General features: G+C 41.6%; 1 protein-coding gene and 1 long non-coding RNA gene across 5 annotated transcripts in view; both read left to right on the top strand.

The window, feature by feature from the left end:
- The window catches only part of SPATA45 (spermatogenesis associated 45), a 31,049-nt gene extending 30,084 nt beyond the window's left edge, over window positions 1–965 (top strand). For all 4 annotated transcript variants that reach the window (XM_045452493.1, XM_045452495.1, XM_045452491.1 and 1 more), the window contains one exon: window positions 900–965. In XM_045452493.1, coding sequence (XP_045308449.1) covers window positions 900–919 — 20 coding nt within the window. In that variant the 3' untranslated portion in view covers window positions 920–965. The remainder of the gene's footprint in view (window positions 1–899) is intronic.
- A 277-nt stretch (window positions 966–1,242) lies between these two features.
- LOC123584869 lies at window positions 1,243–3,726 on the top strand. Its single transcript, XR_006705713.1, has 2 exons — window positions 1,243–2,616; window positions 2,759–3,726. It is a non-coding gene; the product is annotated as an uncharacterized LOC123584869 (long non-coding RNA).
- The last annotated feature ends 8,547 nt before the right edge of the window (window positions 3,727–12,273 follow it).

The following is a 12,273-nucleotide window of genomic DNA, read 5'->3' as shown; positions in this document are numbered from 1 at the left end:
TTTCTTTTTTTTTTAAATTTTTTTTTCAAAGTTTTTATTTATTTTTGGGACAGAGAGAGACAGAGCATGAACGGGGGAGGGGCAGAGAGAGAGGGAGACACAGAATCGGAAACAGGCTCCAGGCTCTGAGCCATCAGCCCAGAGCCCGACGCGGGGCTCGAACTCACGGACCGCGAGATCATGACCTGGCTGAAGTCGGACGCTTAACCGACTGCGCCACCCAGGCGCCCCCAGGGAATGAGTTTTCTTAGCCAGAGATCTCCAAACTCTTTTCAGTCTTCTAGTTGGAGATGTGGAGGCCAAAAGAGGGACAGTCTTACGTAAACATACAAGCCTTCAAAACAGAAGATGCAGGTATTTTGGTTCAGGCTGTTATAACCAGTTACAACAGACAGGGTGGCTTAAACAGCAAACATTCATTTCTCACAGTTCTGGAGGCTGGAAGCCTGATTTTGGGATGCCAGCACAGTGGGGTTCTTGACAAATGTCCTCTCTCTGGCTCACAGGGGGCTGTTTTCTTGCTGTGTTGTCACATGGCAGAAGGAGCTAGCTGGCTCTTTGATTTCTACTTCTAAGAGCGCTAATCCCATTTATGAGGACTCCACTCATGTGATTTAATTACCTCCCAAAGCCCCCACGTCTTGACTCCATCACATTGTGATTAGGGCTTCAACATAGGAATTTGGGCAGGAGGACACAGACATTCAGTACATTGCATTTGGATTCAAGTTCTGCTTCTGCCATTGACTAGTCTCATGCTTTTAGTCACTTAGTGTTTCTAAGCCTTACTTTTTTTACCTGTGAAGCAGTACTCATCCTGTCTGCCCTCAGGGTTATTTTGGAACTACAAAATGTAGTATACGTGGTATAACAAATACTTCTGATTTTTTATTTTTCAGATAATGCCATATTTGGATAAAGTGCATCTCCAGAGACACACAGAAATACAACCTCTTTGATCCTTCTTCAATGTCTGTCTTATTTACAAACATTAATTATAAAAGAAACAAAAAATCATTAATCAGATCACCAAGAAAACATTTTATTGTCACATAAAACACATATATATTTTTTAAAAATTTTTAAATGTTTATTTCTGAAGGAGAGAGAGACAGAGCATGGGTCGGGGAGGGGCAGAGAGAGAGGGAGGCACAGAATCTAAAGCAGGCTCCAGGCTCTGAGCTGTCAGCACAGAGCCTGATGTGGGGCTTGAACTGACAGTCTGTGAGATCATGACCTGAGCAAAGTGGACGCCCAACCACCTGAGCCACCAAGCACTCCACATAAAACATATTTTTATTCATTCCATCCCATTATTTAGACTTAGATGTTTTGAAGAGGTTTTAAGTGATTAAAGATAGTTTCAAAGATGAAGATAGTTTACAGTGATCTTCTCTTTTAAATTTTTAGAAGTTTATTTATTATCTAAGTAATCTCTACACCTAACATGGGACTCAAACCCATGACCCAAGATCAAGAGTCGCATGCTCTTCCAACTGAGCCAGCCAGGCACCCCTAACCTAAAATGTTTAAATAGTTTGTTTCTGAAATTAGTAGAATATGTTGACCAATTCTACTAATCTAGTTGAAGGCTAAAGTCAATGCTTGCTTCTATTGCTAAATTGCATTAACTTACTCTGTTAAAGCTACCATTTTGGTAATTTGAATAAGTACCTACTTGAGAAGGTAATATTAGGTACCTATAGAGAATTTGTCCTATTTCATTGCCCATCCCCAAAGTGGGCATTGCTAGAGTCATCTCGTGGCCAAATCCTATTTGGCTACTGTCACCTTTGTGTCATTATTTCCTGCATAGCAGACTAATTTTTAAATTTTAACCTGCCTTGTGTTCCTTGTGGTAGTTTGAGGTAACAGCCTCTTCTATTCTATTTGGTAAGCCAAGCACTGCCTGGCTTCTTGGCATTTGTCTCTACATCAGTGAAATATTCGCCTTGTATTTGGTGGCCCTTTGCCTCACAGAAAGCTCAGATTCATAAGCCAAGACGTTTTAATATTGGAAGGGATATGGATCCTACTGGCCTAAATCCTACCTCAGCTAGGGCTACGCAAGGGCGCAGCGGACAGGATTCATTACCTCTGAGAGTGCAGTAAAAAGCCAGACTCAAAACTAATTTTTTGCTTCTCAAAAAGCAAACACCTAGTGTCACGAGCTATGAAGGGTTAGCCTACCAAGCTTCATGAGCGTTGACAGAGGACAGAAGACTCCTGGCTCTGAGGCAAAAGACTCTATTACGCAGAGCACAGCAAGTAGCACAAGCCTCATGTTTAGGTTGGTCCCCCCTTGCACTTCCCCACCCCCTTCAAGGCGATGGGAAACTGTTCAGATAATGCCACACACAGAGGTTTTGCCTCACACCCAAGGACCCCTGCGCTTAAGAAACCCAACCTTTATTATACTGCACGGTAAATAAACCTGCCCTCTGTTACAGTGAGAGACATTATTTCTGTCATCCAAGGTCCTTGACTACAAACATCCTTGAAGAGATAGTCTAGAACAAAAGCTATCAGTGCCTCTGCTCCCAAGACATGCAGAAATGTGAGAGACCTATGGAGAATTATCTCCCAGCACCTAGCAGCCCCAATAAAGACCATCAGGTAAAACATTATTCCTTGGGTCCAATCTAAGATGAATCCTGGGGAACAAACACATAGTAAAGGAGTGTCAGGTTATGAATTATACAATTAACAAGCTTTCTAACCTCTTTCCTCTGTCATCCTGTCCTACCTTCTCTCCTAGGCACCTCTGGTTTTAAGGAATTATTCGTGGTTCTTTGCTTTATTCTGTTGTCCCTCCTTCACCTGATTCCTGGAATCACCACCGTCTCCTGGAAGCCATCCCTACCCCAGCCTCTTTCCCTAATAGATGTTTCCACAGCCTCCTCCTCTATACACCCTCTATACAACAGCCAAGGGCTAAAACCAGAAACTGAAATGTCACAAGACCATATATATCTTGGACTCTGACCCTACCTGAAATCACAAGAAATCCAGCCACCTCCTCTACCCCCTCCCAGGAATGTTTCATATCTGTTGATGCACGTGTTCCCTAATAAACATGTGGGGACCAGCATTTTCCTCCTTTTCTCCTCTGGCTCCCTATAGAGCTGTCTGCAGATTCTCCCTCTCGCTCTCCCTCTCTCTCTTCCTCTCAAGAGAAGTCAAGAAGTTTCCAAGTCAAGGCCACTAATGTTTGTGCGGGAAGTCTTCCTGTGGCACCTCCAAGACTCCAGAAAAGACATTGGTATGGCCCACTATTGCTGTTGAAGCTGCTATTGGGGTTCAGAATGAGTTGTCCTAAGATGTGCCATTTTGGCACGTAGATTATTCTGAGCTGAAAACCATCAAGGCCCAAAAGACTCAAGAAACTTTGACCCTCCCCCTAACTACCTGAAAGAATTTAGACAGATGACCTGCTCCAGGAAGAGAGCTATCACCATCAATAACTACTGTGTAATATGAACCAAGTTTGGAACAGTGAGGAACCTAGAAAAGTCTGCTACAATTCCTCTTTGTGTCTCATTATTTCTGTATGGCCCAATTCATCTTTCCGTGAATTGCTTTCCTTCTCTTTGAAGTCCCAGTCCCCCACCCCTTTCTCCTTAGTATAGGATGACATATATACCTCATTTTTCTGGTCTTTGGAATCTCTCATGTTTATGTGGATTCCCTGTACATACATAATTAAATTTGATATTCTCCTATTAATCTATCTCATGTCAATTTGATTCTTAGACCAGCCAGAAGAATCTTGAAGGGTACAATAAAATTCTTGCATCCCAACACTGCCAACATCCAATGCCTCTTCCCTGGAGAGGGTCTTGCAGGCCGCAGTAAGGGAGCTACATCTCTTTTCTGGCACTGCAGATGCGTCCAAAGAGAGGGGCCAGGCAGAACCAGAAGCCAGGCAGCACCAATCAGGACTCTCAGCTAAATAAGACCTTGGAACAAGAAGGGTTGGATGGTGAACCCAGGGAATGAAGAGGTGTGGGTGGACAGGTTTGAGGACACTCAGTTATGAAAATATTGCCCAAACCTTCACTCTTCTTTCTACAGTGTGAACAACTCCACTTACAGTGCCAGAGGAGAAGCAAGAGAATCCAAGGAAGTTTCCCTGGGGGTTTTAGTGGAAAATTTCTTTTAAATCATTCCTCTTTTACCGCAGGCACCTCTTCCTCATGCATAAGTTTGTGGAGCTGTTCTAGAGAAAAATATGAATGACAGATATCACACTGGAGTTAGAATCACCCAAAAAATGGGGGTACTTGAGTGGCTCAATTCGTTAAGTGTCCGACTTCAGCTAAGGTCATGATCTCACGGTTCATGAGTTCAAGCCCCGCATCAGACTCTCGGCTGTCAACGGGGAGCCTGCTTCAGTCTCTCGGTGCCCCTCCCCTGCTCGCTCTCTCACTCTCTCTCTCTCTCTCAAATGAATAACATTAAAATAAACAAAAAAAGAATCACCCAAAATTTGAGTCGTGGGACTCAACTCTCTTTTTGCCTTGAGCACAGGGTGAGTAATATCCTCTGATTTTCTATTTCAAGAACTGATTTCAAGGAAGAACTGATGCATCCCCTTTTTAAATGTTATCTTCCCCTAAAATGAAACAAACTGAGCATCACATTTGTCACGCTATATTCACACAGGCCATTCAAAAGTGAGTCCTTCTTGCTTTAGAGACTTCACATTGGCTCCTCTCTGCCTGGGAAGTTCTTTCCCCATTCTTCTCAGATCTGGCCCCTTGTCACCTTCAGCAACTCAACTAGCATGTCGCCTCCTCAGAGGCATCAACTAAAGTAGAAAGAACTCTGTTATGCAACTATATATTACTAAGCAGGCAAAAATAAGTCATGGAACATGTTCTATAAGTTCGTGAAGTCCTTGCCCTTGCCTTACTACTCAAAGTGTGGTCCATAGGCCAGCAGCACCAGTAACATCTGGAAGTTTTTTGAAATACAAAATCTCAGGTGTAGGGGAGAAAAACTTTCCTTTCTTCCTTTCTAGGTACTTTGGCTGGCTTAATAATTAAATGACATATTAATCAATTATTAACAATATTTAGTAACATTAATAAACAATATTAATACTATTGATTTATTTACTAAATATTGTTTATCCACTAAATTATTTTTATTAAATAATTATTAAACTATGCATTAGATAATTGATATTATTAATCAGTTTATTATTAATAATTAATATAATTATGAATTAAGACAGGTTAACAGGAGAGAAACACATTTAATTTCATATGGGAGTTCACAAAAATATGAAACTCAAGGGAAGTGAGCGAAGCAGTCGGTGTGTGTACCTTTATACCAGATACAAGAAATTTGTGAGGAATTGACAAGACAAGTCTGGGCTTGGGGTAGTAAATTGGTGAAGGAAAAACAAGTGCTGTTTATACAGCCTCTCTGTGCTGCATTCCCAGGCTCTGGTGATAAGGAGTTCTCTTTACCCCCTGGTACAGGAGGGTACCTTTCACACAGGAGACTGACTTCCTGCTTGCAGGGGGACACAGGGGGCTCTGAGTGTCCTTCCTGCACCACTGCTTCGTAAGTCACTTGAATTCAAAATAACCCAAATAATCGATCTTGCAGAGTGGCATATTTTAGGGGGCCTGCCCTAGACCCCATCACCCCAGCTCTCCTGAAATGGAATCTGTCCTTTAACCAGATCCTCAGTTGACTTCTATATACATTCAAGTTTGAAAAGCACTGCAGTTTAAGGCACGCCCACAAATGCCTTTCTTGGAGTCACTCCACTTTTTAGCACCTGGGTCTCAACTTTGGCTGCACCTCAGAAACATCTAGTGAGCTTTTCAAAAATTCATTTCCCTAGACCTTGATTCCAGCAGTTGTCACTTAAATGACCTGGGTCATGGGAACTTTTTAAAAGCCCCTCTGCCAGGCAGGAATGAGAACCACCAGTGTAACTGGGACTGAGTGAGACTTGCAGTTAAATTCAGGTGACAGGATCCTCTTTAGAGGCTGAATTCCAGACTAGAAGAAATCCCAGGCCTCAGGCATCATTCTGAAAAGTAAAGGCCAGGGGGCAGCAAACCATTTTCTGTAAAAGGTTAAAAGGTATTTTAGTCTTTACATCCATGTGATCTCTGATGCAACTACCCAATTCTGTCACTGTAGAATGAACACAGACATTGGAAATGAGTGAGCGTGTAACTGTGTTTCAGTAAATCTTTATGGACACTGAAATCGAATTTCATATAATATTCACATATTACGAAATATTATTCTTTTGATTTTTTTCAGCCATTTAAAAATCTAACTCATGCAATAATTGTATATCTAGCTAATCCAAATATCTGAGCCTCACTTATTTCACCAATGAAAAGTTTTCTCTCTATATTTAAAATTTTTTTTTAATGTTTATTTATTTTTGAGAGAGAGAGAGAGAGAGAGAGAGAGAGACAGAGCATGAGTGGGGGAGGGGTAGAGAGAGGGGGAGACACAGAATCCGAAGCAGGCTTCAGGCTCCGAGCTGTCAGCACAGACCCCGATGCGGGGCTCGAACTCACAAAACTGCTAGATCATGACCTGAGGCTAAGTCGGATGCTTAACCAACTGAGCCATCCAGACACACCTATAGTTTTTAAACTTTTAGATATTTCAATGACAATTCTAGACTCCTTACCTTCTATTCATAATAAATACCTCCAGTTGGGCCCAAGATAAGAAAGTCAGAAGAAGCGGATGAAAATGGATTTACATGTAGAATTCCATTATAGGGAGCTACTGATTTCAGAAGGTACCTGTTAAGATGGACTTGAAATTTGTTTGGTGACAGTACTGCATTGATGACCCCTGTTGTGGTGGTGAGGGTAGCCATGTAAGACACCCTCAGTCCAGAGAGGAGCCTTGAGAAGCGAGCCTGAAGGGAGATCTCTTGTGAACTTTGAAGATTGGGGAAAATTTCTGTTAGGGCTTGTTCTGTGGAGGGTTTGGGGACACAACTTTATAGGTTCAATCCTCTGTCTGATTCCAAAGGGTATATGCTTTCTAGCCAAATAAATTTCTGCCTTTTCTTCTGAATCCCCAACAAGAGTCCTTTCATTATAAAAGGGCTAATAAATAGGCACTGAATTGTGGCTACTGATGAACGAACTGCAAGGCATGACAAACCCTCAGGGCTAATGACTCAAGATCATCTCTGGGGTTAAGGTTAAGGGGGTCCTGCTAAATTCAATGTGCTTCTTCCCCATCCTGACATTTTAAAACTGGGAATCAGGTCCAAAATGAACTGCAAAGTGCCAAGAAGGGCAAGAAGTCATAAACGCCAAGGACAGGAGTGAAAGAAAGGAAGTTAAGTTTTGGACTTGGAGATGGTGGAGTTTTGTGGGCTCACTGCCTACTATAGCAGTCAGATTCCTCAGTTTCGAGAAACAGAACCAACCTTGAATAATTTGAGCGGACAAGGAATTTATTAAATATGTTGGGTAGCTCGCACAAGCTGCAAGAAGTCCAGAGAACCAGGTTTCTGTAGAAACAATGCCCAAATTGGGCCACAAGGCACATGAAGACTCACTGCCTTTGGATACTGGATACTGCAGTACAATCGATGGCACCATTGCCTCATCTGGGTACAGAGGTCACCTCCCACAGCAGCGTGGCGTCCACACGGCCTGAATTTCTTTACATCCCATCCAGCTTCCAAGTCTGGGTTGGGTGCAACTTATTGGAGGAACTTAGGTCATGTAACTGTCATAGTTGTAAGAAAATTTGGGAAAGCAAGTGTGCATTTTCAGTTTCTAGGGTGGAAGATGGGCTATGCCTCATAAAGGTAAGAGATTTCGCAAGTACAGGAAAAGTGGATGAAAAGAAAATGTTTACTGCAGCATATCTTTGTGTTATCCCCCAAATCAACATATATCCTTCTTGCCCTAAGAATGTCTTTTTTAAATTCTTTCACAAGATCAACCACCATCTGCTATGGACTGCCAGTGTCTCACCCCTTAGCATGAACGGGACATGTGCTGCATGGAAAGCTCTCCAGACTCTGTAATGAGTCCCGGATTTCCTTCTCTTCTTTTTTTCCTTCATTTCCCCAAGGGTCTCTTGGTGACAACAACTTCAGGGCGTCAATGTTCTCATCAATCAGGGTTTTTAAAGATATAAGCAATGGATACTGAATTTGGCTAATTTAAGGAAATGAACTTACCAAAGGATACTGGGTGGTTCATAAAATCTCCAAGAAGGCTGAAAAAACCAAATTCATGCCACTGACCCAAAAGCATAAAGACCACTGCCACAGACCCTGCAGTGAACACTGTCAACCTTGCCAAACTGGACTCTAAATTTGCTGCTATACTGCCCACCCTCACCAGAATGGAGTCGGATCAGTCCTGGCCTCCTCACATCCCTAGCATCATTTTAATCCAGGGTGGGTAAGAGTATCAGTGTCTTGGTGGCAAAGAAGGCTGGAAAGTGACTGCTTGGCATTTTGGACCTCTATAGTGGGAAGCAGTCTCTGCATATTAAGGTGAGAGATACTCTACAGAAAGGAATTCACATGCGCGATGGCCAAAAAAAGATAGACGTCCATCCATATGAACCTGAAGGCCCCTTCTCTCTTCTACCGCTTCCTTTAGTCACTGCCTAGCCACTCAGTTTCAGAGTTCTTAATTTGTAATACCTGGAGAATGGCTTTTGAAAGATGTTAAACTCATGCAGAGATCAAATTGGGAGGTACTGGGATATTTGGGAAAAAGTGCTGGAATGGAAGCCAGGGGATTATAATTCTAAATGTATCCTACATTAGCCGTGAGCATTAATACAATTTGTTTAAATGGCTTGGGCTTCAGAGCAATCCACAGAAAGGTCCTCCATGGAGGACATTAAACTTTTAACACTTTTTGCTCTTATATGCTATACATGGTTCTCCATATTTATTATACTAAACTATTAACTTGAGAAATGTTATTTGAACCGGTTTTTAAAGATTATTTTTTTTTTAATTTTTTTGAGACAGGGAGAGACAGAGCATGAATGGGGGAGGGTCAGAGAGAGAGGAAGACACAGAATCCGAAGCAGGCTCCAGACTCTCAGCTGTCAGCACAGAGCCCGACGCGGGGCTTGAACTCACAGACCGCGAGATCATGCCCTGAGCCGAAGTCGGACACTTAACCCACTGAGCCACCCAGGCACCCTGATTATTTATTTTTTTAATTTACATCCAAGTTAGTTAGCAAATAGTGCAATAATAATTTTAGGAGTAGATTCAAGAAATTATACATTATCATTCCTATGTTTAACACCCAGTGCTCATCCCAACAAGGGTCTTCCTTAATGCCCCCTTACAAATTTAGCCCATCCCCCCCCCTCCGGGGGGGGGGGGAATAAAAAGGACAGTGAGATTTGCTTATGCTTGAAAAGCTAAGCTCTAAAAAAGCACAGAACAGTCTCTGGAAATCCTTTCTAAGTTACTCAGATCCTGTAAATGAAATGTCACTTCACATCTGCTATGCTGAAGTATTCAATCAAAAGCATGAAAGGGGCAAGAAAGGGCAAATAAAAAAATTAAACTCTGAAGTAGGAGTGTAGCTCAAGTACGCAAAAAGACTTTTTTTTTTTAATAGAGCTACATGCTACTTTTCATTTTTAATGTTTATTTATTTACTTTTGAGAGAAAGACAGTGGAGAGGGAGAGAGGGAGAGAGAATCCCAAGCAGGCTTCACACTGTCAACACAACCTGATGTGGGGCTCAAGTGGGACGCTTAACTGACTGAGCCACTCAGGTGCTCCAAGACCCTTATGTTTAGTTTGGAAGAGGGATCTGGGAGAGGCAAAGGAAACACACAACAGCTATAGGCTGGAGGATTATGACCGAAAGGGGGCGGGAGATCGAGAGCAAGCAGCAAAGTCATCCAATGAACATTTAGTTGCATAATAATGAAAGAAAAGAGCTGGTATTGAGTCTTCTTTTTTAATTTAAAAAATGATACATATTCATCTGATTCTTACCAGAATAATAAAAGACAAAAGTTGGAATAAGAAAGGTTTCTTTTAGTAAGGAAAGTCACCATGTGCTTGGGCTGGGGTGTGGGAAGAAGAAAAGTCCTCTTTGCCTTTCACCTGGGGGCGGGCGTTCCTATAGGAACAAAAGATTTGCTTTTCCAGACCATAAGGCTTTATTCCTATTTTTCAGAATGTTTAACCTTTGAAAATCTTTGAATAGTATTAAATAAATTTATAGGCTGGAGGAGAAAAATATGCATCTACAAAACAACAAACAAACCAACCAACCAGCTAAAAGGTACACAGTATTACATCTCCATTTTGGGACGCCTGGGTGGCTCAGTCCATTGGGTGTCTGACTTTGACTCGGGTCATGATCTCACAGCTCGTTGAGTTCGAGCCCCGTGTAGGGCTCTGTGCTGACAGCTCAGAGCCTGGAGCCTGTTTGGGATTCTGTGTCTCCCTCTTTCTCTGCCCCTCCCCTGCTTGCACTCTGTCTCTCTCAAAAATAAACATTAAAAAAAAAAAAAAAAAGAGAGATCTCCATTTCAAAGAGTAGACTGAAAGATAACATACCTGACTTGTCACCTGCAGTCAGTTGGACTTACTGCCTCCATTTGCACATTTAAAAGATAAGTGAGAGTATATGATATTGCAAACCTTGTTTCAGGCCACAGAGAAGATGCAAAAAGAAAGTAGTTCTCACATGGTCCGCAACCTCTAGATTTGAAAGACTGCACAAAGTAAGCCTAGTAAAAAGGAATGTGTGTTGAAGCACCTTGGTGGCTCAGTCGGTGAAGTGTCCTTGATCTTGATCTTGGCTCAGGTCATGATCTCATGGGTCACGGATTCCGGCCCCGCTTTGGGCTTTGCACAGAATGGAGCCTGCTTGCAATTCTGTCTTCCTCTCTCCCTGCCCCTCCTGCACTTGCGTTCCCTCAAAAAAAAAAGAATAAACTTAAAAAAAAGGTAAAAGGTAATGCATGTTGTCATCAGACTGGTTTTATACTCTATTCCTCCTATATTATAGTGCTTCTCAACATAGTTTTGAAATTACTTTTCCACTTTATAAATTTTGAACTGAAGGCAAGGACCATGTCTCATTCCTCTCTGTAGCCTATGGGCCTAGATTAGTGGGAAACACACAAGGAGGGGCTCAAGAACTGTTTGTGTAATCAATGAAACAAATAAATTAAGGAGTAAATGAAGAAAGTGGCTACCCGATTTGGAGGGAGGGGTCATGTCTGGCTGGGATGACCAGGCAAGGGAAAGTCATGTAAGCTGGGTCTTAAAGAATTTAAAGGTGAGATATGGACAAAGGGGGTGTGGGCAGAAGGGGTGGGAAATAGGCAGAAGAAATACAGAGGTGAAAGAGAGCTCCGAAGTCCGATTTTAATGGAACCTCCCACTACATGTAGGAATTTCATCTCTCGTGATGCTGATGGGCAGTTAAGCTCCTCATGAAGCACCCTCTTTGGTTTCTTAGCTAGTCTAGTTCACTTTGGGCCATCTGCCCTAGAACTAGTTTCGATTCCTACATAAATAATTTCAAAATATTTAAGTTTATGTAAAATCACCTAGTTTGTAGGAAGTCAATTTTTTTCTATGATAGGTACTTTTTCCAGTATTTGCTGATTGTATAATTTAGTAAAATTCAATAATGAGCTTTTGGTATGGCCATAACACCTGGTCAACTACATATAAGATTTAAAAAAAATTGTGGTTAAAATACACACTGTGGTTAAAATCTACCACTTTAATAACTTCTAAGTGTATAGTTTAATGACATTATGTACATTCATTATGTATGATGGTGGGGACATTGCATACATCCCCACCAATCCATTCACAAAACTCTTTGCAGCCACGATTTTTAAAACTTAAAAATATAAAATATCACTACATGCAAAAATAGATACATTTTTCACAAACCTATGTACATTTTAAACATGTGACAAAATTCAGATTGGATCTTAAACTTAGTTACTACCTAACCTTTGGGGCTTAGTATTTAATGGTGATTAGACACACCATTCGCCTCACACGTCAAAGTCTAAGATCAATATAAGAACCTATACATTTCTTTCTTAAAAAGAAGTAATTCAAAGTCCTGACAATTCAATTTTACAAACCCAGAAAAAAGAGATTTCTGACAGTATAAAAAACTAGATCTCCTTTCACCAGATAAATCCTATGGGAAATATAACAGGTGGTGAAGGATCAAACTTTAGCCACCACGGTAGCACTCACATCTTACCTGTGGGAACCACCCTTGCCAG

This window comes from Leopardus geoffroyi, chromosome C3, assembly GCF_018350155.1.
Source record: "Leopardus geoffroyi isolate Oge1 chromosome C3, O.geoffroyi_Oge1_pat1.0, whole genome shotgun sequence".
Taxonomy (NCBI): domain Eukaryota; kingdom Metazoa; phylum Chordata; class Mammalia; order Carnivora; family Felidae; genus Leopardus; species Leopardus geoffroyi.
This window is presented reverse-complemented; position numbering and strand designations above follow the sequence as displayed.